Below are 13,685 nucleotides of genomic sequence, written 5' to 3' on the forward strand. Positions count from 1 at the left end.
ATAATCACAATCCCATAAACACCACACTTCCCACTGACATGACCCACTTCTCAAATGTTGCAAGTCCAGCACCCAGCACAATGGGGCCGATTGCCAGTCGCAGGTCCCAGTGTGCTACAGCAATACAGATCAGAAATGTGAGAAGTGATTTATTTCCCCCTTCTTTATCAGACGGGGAAATTTGTGCGCCAGCAAAAGCAGGCAAGTAAACTCTTACCAACTGCTACTTCCATCCTTTGATGTTGCCCTCTGGCCCCGCTGCACAGCCTCTCTCTCAGCATTCCCCAGACAAGTAGGAAGGCAGACTGGACAGCAGAGCCAGGGAGGGAATGGCAGAGGAGAGCACATCATGGGGGAGATCTGCTCCCCAGACACTCCACAGCAGAGTCTAAGCTGTGGGGTGCAGCCTGTAAACAGGTGGAAAAGTAGAGGGCACATACTGTTAGGTGGCTTTTCATTTCCTTGCTTTTGTGCGCACACCCGCTGTGTGGCAAACTAAGATTGTTTGGGTTTTTTTTGCCAATTACTCAAACATGTTTAATTCATGACTTAACTGGGAATCAACATAGCCAGTTCCTCATGTGACACAGTCAAGGCAGTATATTCCATTTCCTTTTCAATAACTTACCATTGCATCTTCCATGTCATAGCCAGTGTAGGAGATGACAGCAACGATTGCATTGGTGCCAATTGGATAGTTGTCCATGTCATAGTAATCATACATGGATGGCCGCACCAAGGGGCTTTGCGGGGTCTGAAGTCGGTACAGTTTATTATCTGAGCGTTCCTTATAAGTCAGAAGTGGAAAGCCCATAGTTTGCTTGCCTAGAACAAAGTAGAGATGGATTAAAACCAGTGGCAAAAAAATCACAATGTTCTGTCATAGCTTTGATAGGGATAAAACTGATCCAGCCTGCAGAGTCTCTTCTTGTGTATAGAGAAAAAGTTGATGTTTTCCCCAAATCCAAAAAGTTCTCCTAAGCTTTCACTTTAAGACAGCACTGATGCAGATAAGAACTTCCCTTCCTGCTCCTCAATCACAAATTGCAAACTACTACTTAAACTCCTGTAGTAATTCATTCCTATCATTTAATAAGGTTTATTTTTAATATTCTCCCTCTTACAGTAATTCTAAAATATACAGATGGAATGTCACTTTCATACTTACCATAAAAAATTAAAATCAAGGTTTTCTGTATGTGATATTTCACTTATGTCTCTTCTGTCCTACATTTTCATACTATAAAATATTTTTTAACTCCTGGTCTGAATATTGATAAGCGATACAACTTCTGAACAATGGGTTGCTATTTTATTCAGTTTACTATTTTCAGACAACCATGGGAAAATGACTGAACTACAAATCTGCTCCTTCAAAACCTTTCCAATAGGATTCTCTACTCCTTGGTCTTTGCTTCCTAGCAGGAGTAAGGTGGAATTCTGAGCTCTTGAAGCACTTTTTCACTTAGGGTGTATTAGGGTTTCACTTAGGGTTGTATGGAAAAGAGCACCCATTCCAAGGAGTAAGTGCCCTTGGTAAACTCTTAAAATACACACCGTACGGACTCTGGCAATCACCCATCAATAGCACTGTGCCAGCAGCAACAGGGATTTAACAAACATTTAATAAACTCCACCAACAAAAGCCACCCTAGAGTCCCCAGCCTCACTCTTCGCTCAACATCTGCCAGCTGCACTTTCTCTTTTATACCATTGACACTTCAGCTCAAGTGTCTTCACTAACCACAACTGTGGTAGTATGTCACGGGGAGAGAAGGGGCCTTGAAGAAAAGCCAGGCCATTTTAGGGCTTGATAGGTCTAAATCAACACAAAGTCAACCCAGAAACCAACAGGCCAACCTTGCAGATCATGGAGATCCAGTTTAATATGACCATGAAATACATACTGCTTAACACAGAGGTGGCTAAGTTCTGTACCAGATGCGGTTTCCAGATAGATTTAAGATATAGCCTCCCAGTGAGCACCCTGCAAAGTGACAAAGGTATGGATGACAGTTGCATGGTCTGCATCCAAAGGAAATGGATTCAAATCTCTTAGCCATGTGAAGCTTTGGGGAGGGGGAAAGAGGTGATCTTGCTGTGGCAGCTACCTGCTCTTCTAATAGCATTTGAGTGTTACCGGAGCCCAGACTGAAAACCTGATCCACAGATGGCGCCGACACACCTCAAGATGGCCAATATTATTCCTGTTATATCTTCCGATTGCTTCCCCCAACCAATCTGCACCACCTCCATCTTGTCTGGGATGGAGTCTCAGCCAGTTCGCCCTCATAGCTGTGCCAGTCTCCCCCAGACACGGAGCACCACAATGGACAGCTCTGGCCAGGTCAATGGATATGGAGATGTAGAGCTGTCTGTTAGCCGCATACTGGAACCCATGCCTCATCACTAAGCCTCCCAATGGCCTCACATACATATCACCCTGCTTGTTTAACAAAAGAGCGCCTCAGGGAGGAGTAGTTACCCCACACCACGCTTTGAGAGCAGTCAGCAAGGCAAGACCAGGACCATTCAGAGCATCCCACCCATCCTTGCCATGGATCAGAAACAAGTCCACACACCTCATGGTCAATGGTATCAAAGGTGGTTAATAGAGCTAATACCATCAGCAAGGATACCACTCTAAGGTCACTAGATACTGCGAGAACCGTCCCTTGAGGACAGCTGGGGGGCACAAGTCCAGTATGGCCATTCATGTGCCATCCCTGGAGCTTAGCCACTTAGCCTTGGAGGTGCGCATAGACATATCAAGCATCACTCAGCTTTAGAACTCATTGCCAATAGATATCACAGAGACCAAGAACTTAGTAGGATTAGAAAAGGGTTAGGAATTTGCATAGTTTAATGAGAACATACACAATTTCATCAGACAGTAATAAACCCCCAATGTTTAGAAAGGATATAAATTCTCATGCTTTCAGGCATGAGTCGCTTCTATCTGATGGGGTTAAGACATTTCTTTGTAGACATTTTCTTCAAAATTTGAAGTGAAGTGGAGGATGGGTTCTTGAATTAGGATCCCTGAAAATACAGCAGGCAGGCAGACCCACACACTCTCAACACTCAACTTATTTGCCACTTATTGGCAAAAAAAGAAATAAACCCAATTTCCTTGAATTCTGCTGAGGTCCTGTGCCTTTGACCATACTTTGAAACAGTAACTTCCTCTACCAAAAATTCATGTTAGAGAACGACTGCTCCAGAGAGCTCAGCACTGCACATGAGAAACGAGGACTCTTAAGCCCTTTCTCTTGAGCAGTAACTGAGCCTGACTGCTGGGGAAGTTTGTCATGGGGGAGGGAGGGGGGGCGGACAACTTTTCCTTTGAAAGGCTTGCAAGGGATACTGATGAGCCTCCCAAGTCCCATGGGGTTGTGAGGGGAACCAACAGTCCCCTCTAAGGTTTGTTGGAGGTTCTCCCCTCCTGCAAAGCACATGAGGATACAAAGGAAAGGGGAATGAAGGAGTCTTGGATCTGATTTTTTTCCTTCCTCTTGCATGTGGAAACTTGGGGCATTGTTTGATGGCAATATTTAGCACAGTACTTACCCATCTGGCATTGGTACATGTTTCTGGGACTCTGGTTGTGATCAGAGAACGGAATGAAGTTGGCCACCACACTCAGCATGCTATGAGGAAAGAGCTCCTGGTGAGTGGTCACGCCAGGCACAATTTCATCCTCAAGGACAGCAATGTTCATGAACACCTGAGATAAGCAAAGTCCAATTTAATTACCAAACTGATCTTTTTAAGGGTAAATAAAGCTGTCTCCAATCACTTTCATTCTCTTACATAGCTCCAGCTGCTCTATTTGGTAACTTAGTGTATTAGTGTGTAAAGAGGACTATGCAAAAACCAAACACAACTACGGCTACTTCTACCCTGAGCTAGGGATGTGATTCTCAGCTTGCGTAGACATATTCACGCTAGTTCTCATCTGCGCTAGCGTACTACACACAGTAACGTGGTTGCAGTACCACAAGCAGCGGCAGCATGTGCTAGCAGCCCCAAGGACGTGCCCACAGGGTTCAGGTTCATTGTATTTGGGACGGCTAGCATGGTGCCGTCATTGCCACCAGAGCGACCCCACTGTTGTAGTGTGAGCTGGGAGTCGTCACCCGTCACCCCCCCCCCCCAGTGTAGATGTAAACGACCCTTCTCATACACCACATTCCCAGCCCTGAGGAGGGGAAGTAAAACTGGGAAGGGGAACGTCACTCCAGCCTTTCCATGGTTTTAAGTCACTACGTAAGCATTCTTTCTGAAAGCTAAGTGTCATGCCAGAAGACAGGGTAGGTGAACACAAGGAAGTAATCCACACAAAAGCCTTCATTCAGGCACAGTTAATATTGAGAGCACATATCAGTAATTGAAGGGTAAAAACCCTTAGAAGCACAAAGTGGTTATCAAAGTACACACCAGTAAAAAGCTAGAAAACTCTAAGGTCACCCAAGCAAACTTAATTGCCCCGTTGACAACATCAGCTTCCCACTCCCCTTCATTGTTCCTTTCATAGATATTTTTGTAAGGTGTGTGTTATTTTTGGATCAAAGACTTTTCTCTAATGGCCACTGCTTTGTAATAAACAAACACGTTAGACAGACCCATGCACAGTACCTGTTCCAGAGTACCGATCAATTCTTCCTTTCCCAAGGCCAAATTTCTCACAGGCCGAACCATCCTGCAAGGGGTAGTAAAAATGAATAATCCTGGATACAGACTGGGTTTTCCTGTCATTGGAATAAGGACTACCTCAGTCCAGGCTGGAATTTTCTTTTCTTGCATTACCTGTTCTCACATATACAGAAAAAAAGTCAGTTAGAAAACTTGTAATAAATGAAATTTTTTTTGCATCCAATAGCCTATTTTCCCCTGCAAATGAAAATCTTAGTCACATAAGTAGCTACACAAATTCACTGTTTCATATATTTAAAAAAAAAATATTTGCATCAAAATCTCTACAAAACTGGAGAAAAACAATTGCATTTTAAATTGCTACGACCAACACACACCTTGATGCTGCAATGCTTTGGTGGCAATGCCTGATAAATAGGCATAAAATTAAATAAAAACATGATAAAATTCAAATAAAACCAAATGAATGGTCAGACACAAAAATGAAGGGAGGAAACGTTTGGGAAGTGTTAAAAATTATTTCAGAATCTGAGGCAAGCCTCAAGGTGCACCACATTGCATATTGTCTAGCACAGTAGATTCAGACTGCTTCTTTTAAGTCACATCACATCAAACAAGGCAACCTTAAAGTGCCGGAGAGTATCTGCAATCCTAGGAGCCATATCTTTTTCTACCCAGCCCACTAACGAGCCATCCAGTGTAACTGGGTAACACTCTGCATAGGGTTGGCTTGGAGTCCCATCAACTGGAGTGACACCTGGGAAAGAACCAAGGAAGTCATTAATGCCAAAAGTAGTGATCCACACCAATCATTCTTCAGGATCTTAGAAACATTCTAGAGCAGCATATAGGAAATGCTTTATATTTGCTTTGCCCACTACATATATTAAGAATCTAAATATCAAGTATACACTATTTTTCCATATGCTGCCTGAATTATATCCAGATTTAAAACAATAAAAAGTGGTCTGATGACCACAAGAAAATAAAACTCTTAGCTGAGTTCTTTTACTAAATAGTCATTGGTGACCTTATAAAGGCACAAATAATGATGCTTTTTGGAGACATTTCTATGCATTTATCTCTCTGTACACATGAACCTGCTCATTCTACAGTATGCAGCTTTTATTAGATCAGTACCCCCAATTAATTGTATTGATACTCAATCAACATTTTAAAAACATCAGTGCTGTGTACGCGATACAGTATTTTTGGTCATTAACCAAAATGCAGGTTTAGCCACGTTGAAGTGTTTTTGTTTTAATGATATCCAGTGAAGACACGGGTCTGCGGGGTCCTGCCGAGAACATCATCAGCTGTTTTCTCTGTAAGTTTTTCTTAAGTTATTAACTCAACGGAACCTACCTAAGGAGCAGAGCAAAGGTGGCAGGGACAAGGTGTAGGCTGACTTCGTCACTATTTCGCAGACAGTCGTAATATGGTTCATCAGCCCACAGGGCTCTCCGTCGGGGGTGTGCACAGGGCACAGGAAGCCCCAGGATTCTGGCAGCAGTTTGCGCACTGTGGTGGTTCTCATCTTGGCAAATGCAGCACCTCTGTGTACGCAGCGAAAATGGGACAGGTAACGAATAAAATTCAGCTTGTCTGCCACCACACACAGACCAGAATCTTGTAGCATACCCAGACCTTTAAAAAACAAAAGCCAGATTTAATGTGTGAGCTGATATTAATGAAGGACATTTGCAAAATACAATTCTATAAATCATCTTCATTAGACTCATGCATAGAATTCTAAAAGACTGACATCAAAGGAGAGATTCTCAGCTTATTAAGCTATCTCTACATTTGAGGGGTTCAGTGGACTGGTAATGGGCTATACAGCCTTTACACTAAAGGTCACTGGATCAAATCCAGCTCAAATTGGTAGCAACCAAAAGTTACTCACATCTGTTCGGCGCTCTATGTGAAATGAGTTAACAGTCTCAAAGCTGACTGCAAAACTAAGTTTGTTCCATGAAAATTTTATCAATTTGTTTCCCTATTTTTCATTGAAGTTTCACTTCAGAAAATTTCCAGTCGTCTATTGTAGGCTCAGCCCAGTCTCCAGTGGACATAAAACAGTATCATATTAGACATGATGTTTGTAGCCTCAGTGCACAGGCCAAAGATTGAATGGGCTCTGATGATAGAAACTACTGCACTTGGATAGTTTAACTCAGAGGGGAGGGAGTACAGAGAAGTAGCCAGCACTTCCATACACCATGCTATGCCTTTTCCAGAACGGACATTATTTTCAAAGCAATCAATGCGGCTTCTTTTAGCAATGCTAAATGTAAAGATATATAATCCTGTATCTGAATATAAATAATGTATATATTTTAATATACATATGATCCAAAGTCTGAGGAAAAATCTAATCCTTTTGTGAAAAAGCTTCTTGTTCATATGGAGCTTCATGAATTCAACTTGAGCAAATATTCAGTAGACAAAATGATACTTTAAGAGAAGAGGTTTAAAAATTTATATCCATCAGCACCTCTCTGTGGAGGGCTAAAATTGTATCGCAGGAATGGAATGAGGTGCAAGATAAAATTTACCTGTTTTAGAGCGCAGGTTACCAGTAGCAAGGAGATATTCAAATGGCCTTGTAACATCAATTCCCATGCTGAATAGCTTCATCATATTTTCTGAATTTATGGTTATATTGGTCTTTTGAGATCTTTTGTCCAAGGCTACTTTAACAGAAAGCAACCAAGCTTCCATCCTCTCCTAAGATTTAAAAACGAGACATGTTAAAACTGAGGACATGTATTGCTGGAGAATGTCAGTTTTGTTGATAGGTTTCAGAGTAGCAGCCATGTTAGTCTGTAACCGCAAAAAGAACAGGAGGACTTGTGGCACCTTAGAGACTAACAAATTTATTTGAGCATAAGCTTTCGTGAGCTACAGCTCACTTCATCGGATGCATTCAGTGGAAAATACAGTGGGGAGATTTATATACAGAAAGAACATGAAACAATGGGTGTTACCATACACACTGTAAAGAGAGTGGTCAGGTAAGGTGAGCTATTACCCGTGGGGGGGGGGAGGAGGGGGGGGAGAGAAAACCTTTTGTAGTGTTAATCAAGGTGTGCCATTTCCAGCAGTTGACAAGAACATATGAGGAACTGCGGGCGTGGGGTGGGGGTGGGGTGTGTGTGTGTGTGGGGGGGGGTAAACATGGGGAAATAGTTTTACTTTGTGTAATGACCCATCCACTCCCAGTCTTTATTCAAGCCTAAACTAATTGTATCCAGTTTGCAAATTAATTCCGATTCAGCAGTCTCTCGTTGGAGTCTGTTTCTGAATTTTTTTTGTTGAAGAATTGCCACTTTTATGTCTGTAATTGAGTGACCAAAGAGATTAAAGTGTTCTCCAACTGGTTATTGAATGTTATAATTCTTGACATCTGATTTGTGTCCATTTATTCTTTTACATAGAGACTGTCCAGTTTGGCCAATGTACATGGCAGAGGGGCACTGCTGGCATATGATGGCATATGTCACATTGGTAGATGCGCAGGTGAATGAGGCTCTGATAGTGTGGCTGATGTGATTAGGCCTGAGGAGGGAGTCTACATAGCCAGACAATCCTGCTAGGCAGCTCTCCAACACCACTTTCTACAAGCCATTACCCTCTGATCCCACTGAGGGCTACCAAAAGAAACTACAGCATTTGCTCAAGAAACTCCCTGAAAAAGCACGAGAACAAATCCACACAGACACACTCCTGGAACCCCAGTTCAATCTCTTTGGTCACTTGATTACAGACCTAAAAGTGGCAATTCAACAAAAAAAATTCAAAAACAGACTCCAACGAGAGACTGCTGAATCGGAATTAATTTGCAAACTGGATACAATTAATTTAGGCTTGAATAAAGACTGGGAGTGGATGGGTCATTACACAAAGTAAATGTATTTCCCCATGTTTATCCCCCCCGCCCGCCCTCCTTGATTATCACTACAAAAGGCCCCCCCCCCGCCCACTCTCCTGCTGGTAATAGCTCACCTTACCTGACCACTCTCGTTACAGTGTGTATGGTAATACCCATTGTTTCATGTTCTCTGTGTATATAAATCTCCCCACTGTATTTTTCACTGAATGCATCCGATGAAGTGAGCTGTAGCTCACAAAAGCTTATGCTCAAATAAATGTGTTAGTCTCTAAGGTGCCACAAATCCTCCATTAGTTTTGTTGATGAAGCTGTTAGTCAGATCTCGTGCACAAATAAGTGTGGTGAAGCAGGGTTTCAGGAGAGAATTGAAGGTACAAAAGTCTGCAGGGTTTGATGGTACACTGTAACTGATTACTGAGAAATAACGCTTTTTGGAAAGGAAGATGGTATATCTAAGAAGCCAGAGACTGAGCTTGAAGTGAAGGATGTCAGTATGCTCGTTGGATTGTCTCCAGGTGAACTCAGCAGCACAAGAGAACTCCTTGCCTAACCTAAAGAGTCTGAAAAGGCTCTTACCTGACTTCATTGCTGCCCTTGATAACTAAATGATTTATAGTAATGGAGGATTTTTCCCCACCCTGAACTGATTTACTCCTATTAAGTCTGTAAACGGCTCCAAAAATTAATGCATTTTATTTTGACTTGATTTCCTTAATTACTGTTGATATTTTACTCCTATGCAGATAGTCAAGATTCGTTTTTTATTTCTGAATCATCATTGCAAGAAGGGCATAAAAAATATGAAAAAAGAGTAAGTGAACCAACTGCTGTTTTAGGCAAATCTTGCTCCCAGATGACACCAGCCTGGTGACATATATCCAATTCCATCTCTGTTAATTTACATCTGTTATTCAACAGCACACGTGAAGATTCTAAAATTACGACTAAATTTGCCAGAATGCTGTTGCTTCTTCACATACTTAATTGTTCCCTAAAATGCTCTGAGATCACATAAAAAGCACTACAGAAATAAAATACAAAGCTAGACTAATTTGAATCTTCAGTTTAACCAATTTTATGAATTATTGGTATCAGTTGTGCTGGTAGATAGAGTGGGGCACTAAACCTGACATTAGAGCCACACGATGTGAGGTGTATTTTACTGATTGGAAAATCAAGGTGCAGAGATATTAAATGACAAATCAAGGTCACATAGGAAATCAGTGGCAAAACCAGAAATTGAGCCCAGATCTCCCAAGTCCCAGCACAATGCCTTAACCACAAGCCCTTCCCTTCCTTGTCTTTTAAAAGAGACCAACGATCACAATTTGTGAAAATTTTACTCCTTGTCGTGATGCACTGTGTTGCTACTCCTTTCTGAACTAGCTCATTAACATTTAAACTGATAGTCTTTGTTTCAGAACGCAGACCAGTATTACAAATGCCTCAGTTCTAGCTTAGTCTTTTGGAGTACAGGGCTCTGAACAGACATAGCACAAAGATCTCCTATACTAGGGGCTCTCAACCTTTCTCTTTCTGAGACCCTCCCCCCACCCCCCCAACATGCTATAAAAATTCCATGGCCCGTCTGTGCCACAAAAACTGTTTTTCTGCATATAAAAGCCAGGGCCAGTGTTAGGTGGTAGCAAGCAGGCCCCACTCCACAGAGGGCCCCGTGAGGCTAAGTTGCTCAGGCTTTGGCTTCAGCCTCAGGTAGTGGGGCTTCGGCTTTCTGCCTTGGGCCCCAGCAAATCTAATGCTGGCCCTGCTTGGCCGACCCCCTGAAACTTGCTTGCGGGCCCCCAGGGGGCTCGGACCCCTGGTTGAGAACCACATCCTATACAAGAGAAAGGCACAAAATGAGTATTTGCAGCTACAGTTATTCTAATTTGCAATCCCCAGTGATTATTAGTGTTGAGCAAATGCACGCATAGCTTCTGCCATCTGCAACTCCTACAGTTGTGGTTACTGAAAGCACTTCAGCTCAGGCACCAATGGGCAGACCTGAAAAGAATGGCTTTCCTAGCACAAGCAAGGAATGAGCTTTGTTGTGCCCCCTGACTGTGCATTCTCAGCACAAAGGCCCATGGCTAGCTAAGGGACAGGATGAGGACAGCAGCACAAAGTTACATGCTGTCCAAATAAGACTGGGGCCAAGTTCAGGTTAGTATATATGAGCCACAACAGCTTTCCTCCCTCTTTTGCATTCAAGATTCATAAGCCAGGCAATGCACCATGTGACAGGCAGCAAACCAGAGCATCATGGAGATTTAAGGGACTAAACTGATCAATTAACAATGCCCCTCTGCCATGTACATTGGCTAAACCGGATAGACTCTATGCAAAAGAATAAATGGACACAAATCAGATGTTTAAGAATTGTAACATTCAAAAACCAGCCAGAGAAACACTTCAACCTCCCTGGACACTCAATTACAGACCTAAAAGTCGCAATTATTCAACAAAAAAACTTCAAAAACAGACTCCAATGAGAAACAACAGAATTGGAATTAATCTGCAAACTGGACACTATTAAATTAGGCTTGAATAAAGACTGGGAGTGGATGAGTCATTACACTAACAAAACTATTTCCCCATTCTAATTTTCCCCCTACTGTTACTCACACCTTCTTGTCAATTGTTTGAAATGGGCCATCCTGATTATCACAAAAGTTTTTTTTCCTCTTGCTGATAATAGCCCACCTTAATCGATTGGTCTGTTAAGAGTTGGTATGGCAACCCCCATTTTTTCATGTTCTCTGTGCATACATCTATATCTATCTATATCTTCCTACTGAATTTTCCCTGTATGCATCTGATGAAGTGGGCTTTAGCCCACGAAAGCTTATGCTCAAATAAATTTGTTAGTCTCTATGGTAGCACAAGTACTCCTTGTTCTTTCAACTTTATACCTAGACGCTACAAACAATGAAGGTATCAGTTTCTCCGAAAAGGTTATAAGGATCTTTCATAAAGCAAAGTGTTAGCCAATCTAAATAGAGGGGTTGTGACCAGCTCCCTCTATAATGGAAAAAAAGAACTAACACGGGGCAGTTGAACAAAAAGTTCTTCCTGATGCTTCACTACAACTGTATTGAGACCGTTTCCTCAGTAGGAACAAAGTTATCCTGCTTCTCTAAAGACTTCCCCACAGAGGGTTCTCACTCCTGGGTCAGTGTCCCTGAGCATGAAGCCCGCAGAACTCCCTCTATCACAACCCCCAGTGGGTGTCCTATGCCAAGACACTCACTCTTGTATTGCTGCCCATGCATTCCAAGCCAATTCCTTCTTTATCTAGTTCGGGGAAGGTGTTCCCTACAGATCTACCCAAAGTATATCCTTTCTGATATTTCTAACCCTTCCTTGCCAATCAAACTTAAAAAAAAAAACAAATAAAAATTTGTCTGTCTTGGACCTGGTGTCTTAATACTCTTGTCCCAAAACGCCATCCATTGGTGCTTTGGTCACTTGATTCAAACAGTATCTCAAAGCACTCTCCCAACATGTTCAGACATCACGGCACCCTTTGGCGCTTGCTTCCCAGAACTGGCAGCAGTTCGGGCCCCTGGTGCAGTCATTTGCTCTCCAATCATTCGGTGCACTTTACTGCAACCCTGACGCAAACTCTTCCTTGTTATCTTTGGTGCATTAGATCAGCTGCACTGTATCAACGCAGCCAAATACACTCTTAGCTGCTCCACCTCAGAGGACTTATCTCAGCACATCCTACTCAGTGTCCTATGATGCCTGGTGCCTCCATGCATCTTAGCATACTTAGGGGTTTCTGACCTTTCCTTTCTAGAGATGGTTTTGAAGAAGGATGAAGCAGGCTTGTGGTAGAAAGATGTCCTGTACAAATGGTCATAGCCAAGGTCAGTGCTGCTTGAGTGTCTCATGTGATGTACATGGGTGTGAAACCTGCCTACAGATGTCTCCCTGAACACTTGGGAAATGAAGAACATACCTGCTGTCCTACTGCTGACACAAGGTTGGCCTGGAGTGACTCAAAAGTGAAATCCTCAGAGTGCAGGCCTGAGCTGGGGGTCTGCCAACAGCATTCCGCACAGGGGTCTGTCGACAGCATTCGGCACAGTGTTGACTGAGGGAGTGATGCCAGCTTTATACTGAGAAGCTGAGATGCTAATTCAGGAGTGAGAATCCTGTGTGTGGAGTGCTTAGTGGATAATACTTCGCTCTCGCTGTAGATGTTACAGTGCTCTAACAAACGAGGATGAGCAAAAAGCACCATCCCTATTCCACAGACAGGCTAGCAGGCACAGAAAGGTTAAGTGACATATCCAAGGTCACACAGCAAACCAGGGGCAGAGTCAGAAACACCATCTAGATCTTTTGAATCTCAATCCTCAGCATGATCCACCAGAGCCCAGCTGCCTCCTCACAAACTCCTCTTATACGAGCCATTCAAATACGCCACATCCTGGATTCAGATTTGCTCTCTTTTCTGAATATCTAGAGGTTCTCCTGCCACTCACAGCTTTAAACACTTTAAGGCATTACCTTTAAGAACATGAGGTAAAGCTGCCCTGGGGTAAGCACCTCCTGATTCATAAGGCTATCTGGATTCTCCTCCATGCACTCTTCTTTGGCAAAAGCAAACAGCTTCCGGGTCATCAGACAAAGCAAGTAGAACTTCTCAGTTTTGGTTTTCAAGTGTATACAGATGCACTGACTGTAGGAATAGGAAGAAAAAGGGCCAATTAACTCCATCTCTAACAGAATTTATGGTCCAAGCTCCCGCCTGAACAGCCCTTGACCAAACTCTTATTCACTAACTCAAAAGTTAAGCTGCATAACAGTTTCCCCCACACACGTCTGGGGGTTTTTCAAAAATTTCAACGCAGACCACGGCCTGAAAGGGTTGAGAGACATCCCTCTCATCATCCTTAGAGATGCAAATCTTCCAGAACATGACTGAGGCACATAAGCAGATGAGCCCGCACTGCTGCTCCCAGTACTGTGCCTGTTATTTGGATGAAGAGAGACTCCTGGAATGTTAATTCTACACCTTTTTAAGCACCAAATTGACTTAAAAGCACAAAATTATTTTGAGACAGATCCACATGAAGGCTAAATTTCGTACACGGATTTCAGATAAAATGTGATGCAATCATAT

The 13,685-nt window shown here is 42.8% G+C and overlaps 1 protein-coding gene across 1 annotated transcript in view; it reads right to left on the bottom strand.

Annotated features, from left to right (window-relative positions):
* The window catches only part of POLR1B (RNA polymerase I subunit B), a 35,520-nt gene that overhangs the window by 4,264 nt on the left and 17,571 nt on the right, over nucleotides 1-13,685 (bottom strand). Inside the window, exons 7-13 of the mRNA XM_084622289.1 lie at nucleotides 13,070-13,241; nucleotides 7,215-7,386; nucleotides 6,022-6,303; nucleotides 5,280-5,413; nucleotides 4,639-4,809; nucleotides 3,571-3,727; nucleotides 629-825 (exon numbers count right to left, since the gene is read on the bottom strand). Of these exons, the coding sequence (XP_084478415.1) occupies nucleotides 629-825; nucleotides 3,571-3,727; nucleotides 4,639-4,809; nucleotides 5,280-5,413; nucleotides 6,022-6,303; nucleotides 7,215-7,386; nucleotides 13,070-13,241 (1,285 nt within the window). The remainder of the gene's footprint in view (nucleotides 1-628; nucleotides 826-3,570; nucleotides 3,728-4,638; nucleotides 4,810-5,279; nucleotides 5,414-6,021; nucleotides 6,304-7,214; nucleotides 7,387-13,069; nucleotides 13,242-13,685) is intronic.

The sequence above is a fragment of the Lepidochelys olivacea genome (genome assembly GCF_965140295.1).
Source record: "Lepidochelys olivacea isolate rLepOli2 genome assembly, chromosome: 3".
Taxonomy (NCBI): domain Eukaryota; kingdom Metazoa; phylum Chordata; order Testudines; family Cheloniidae; genus Lepidochelys; species Lepidochelys olivacea.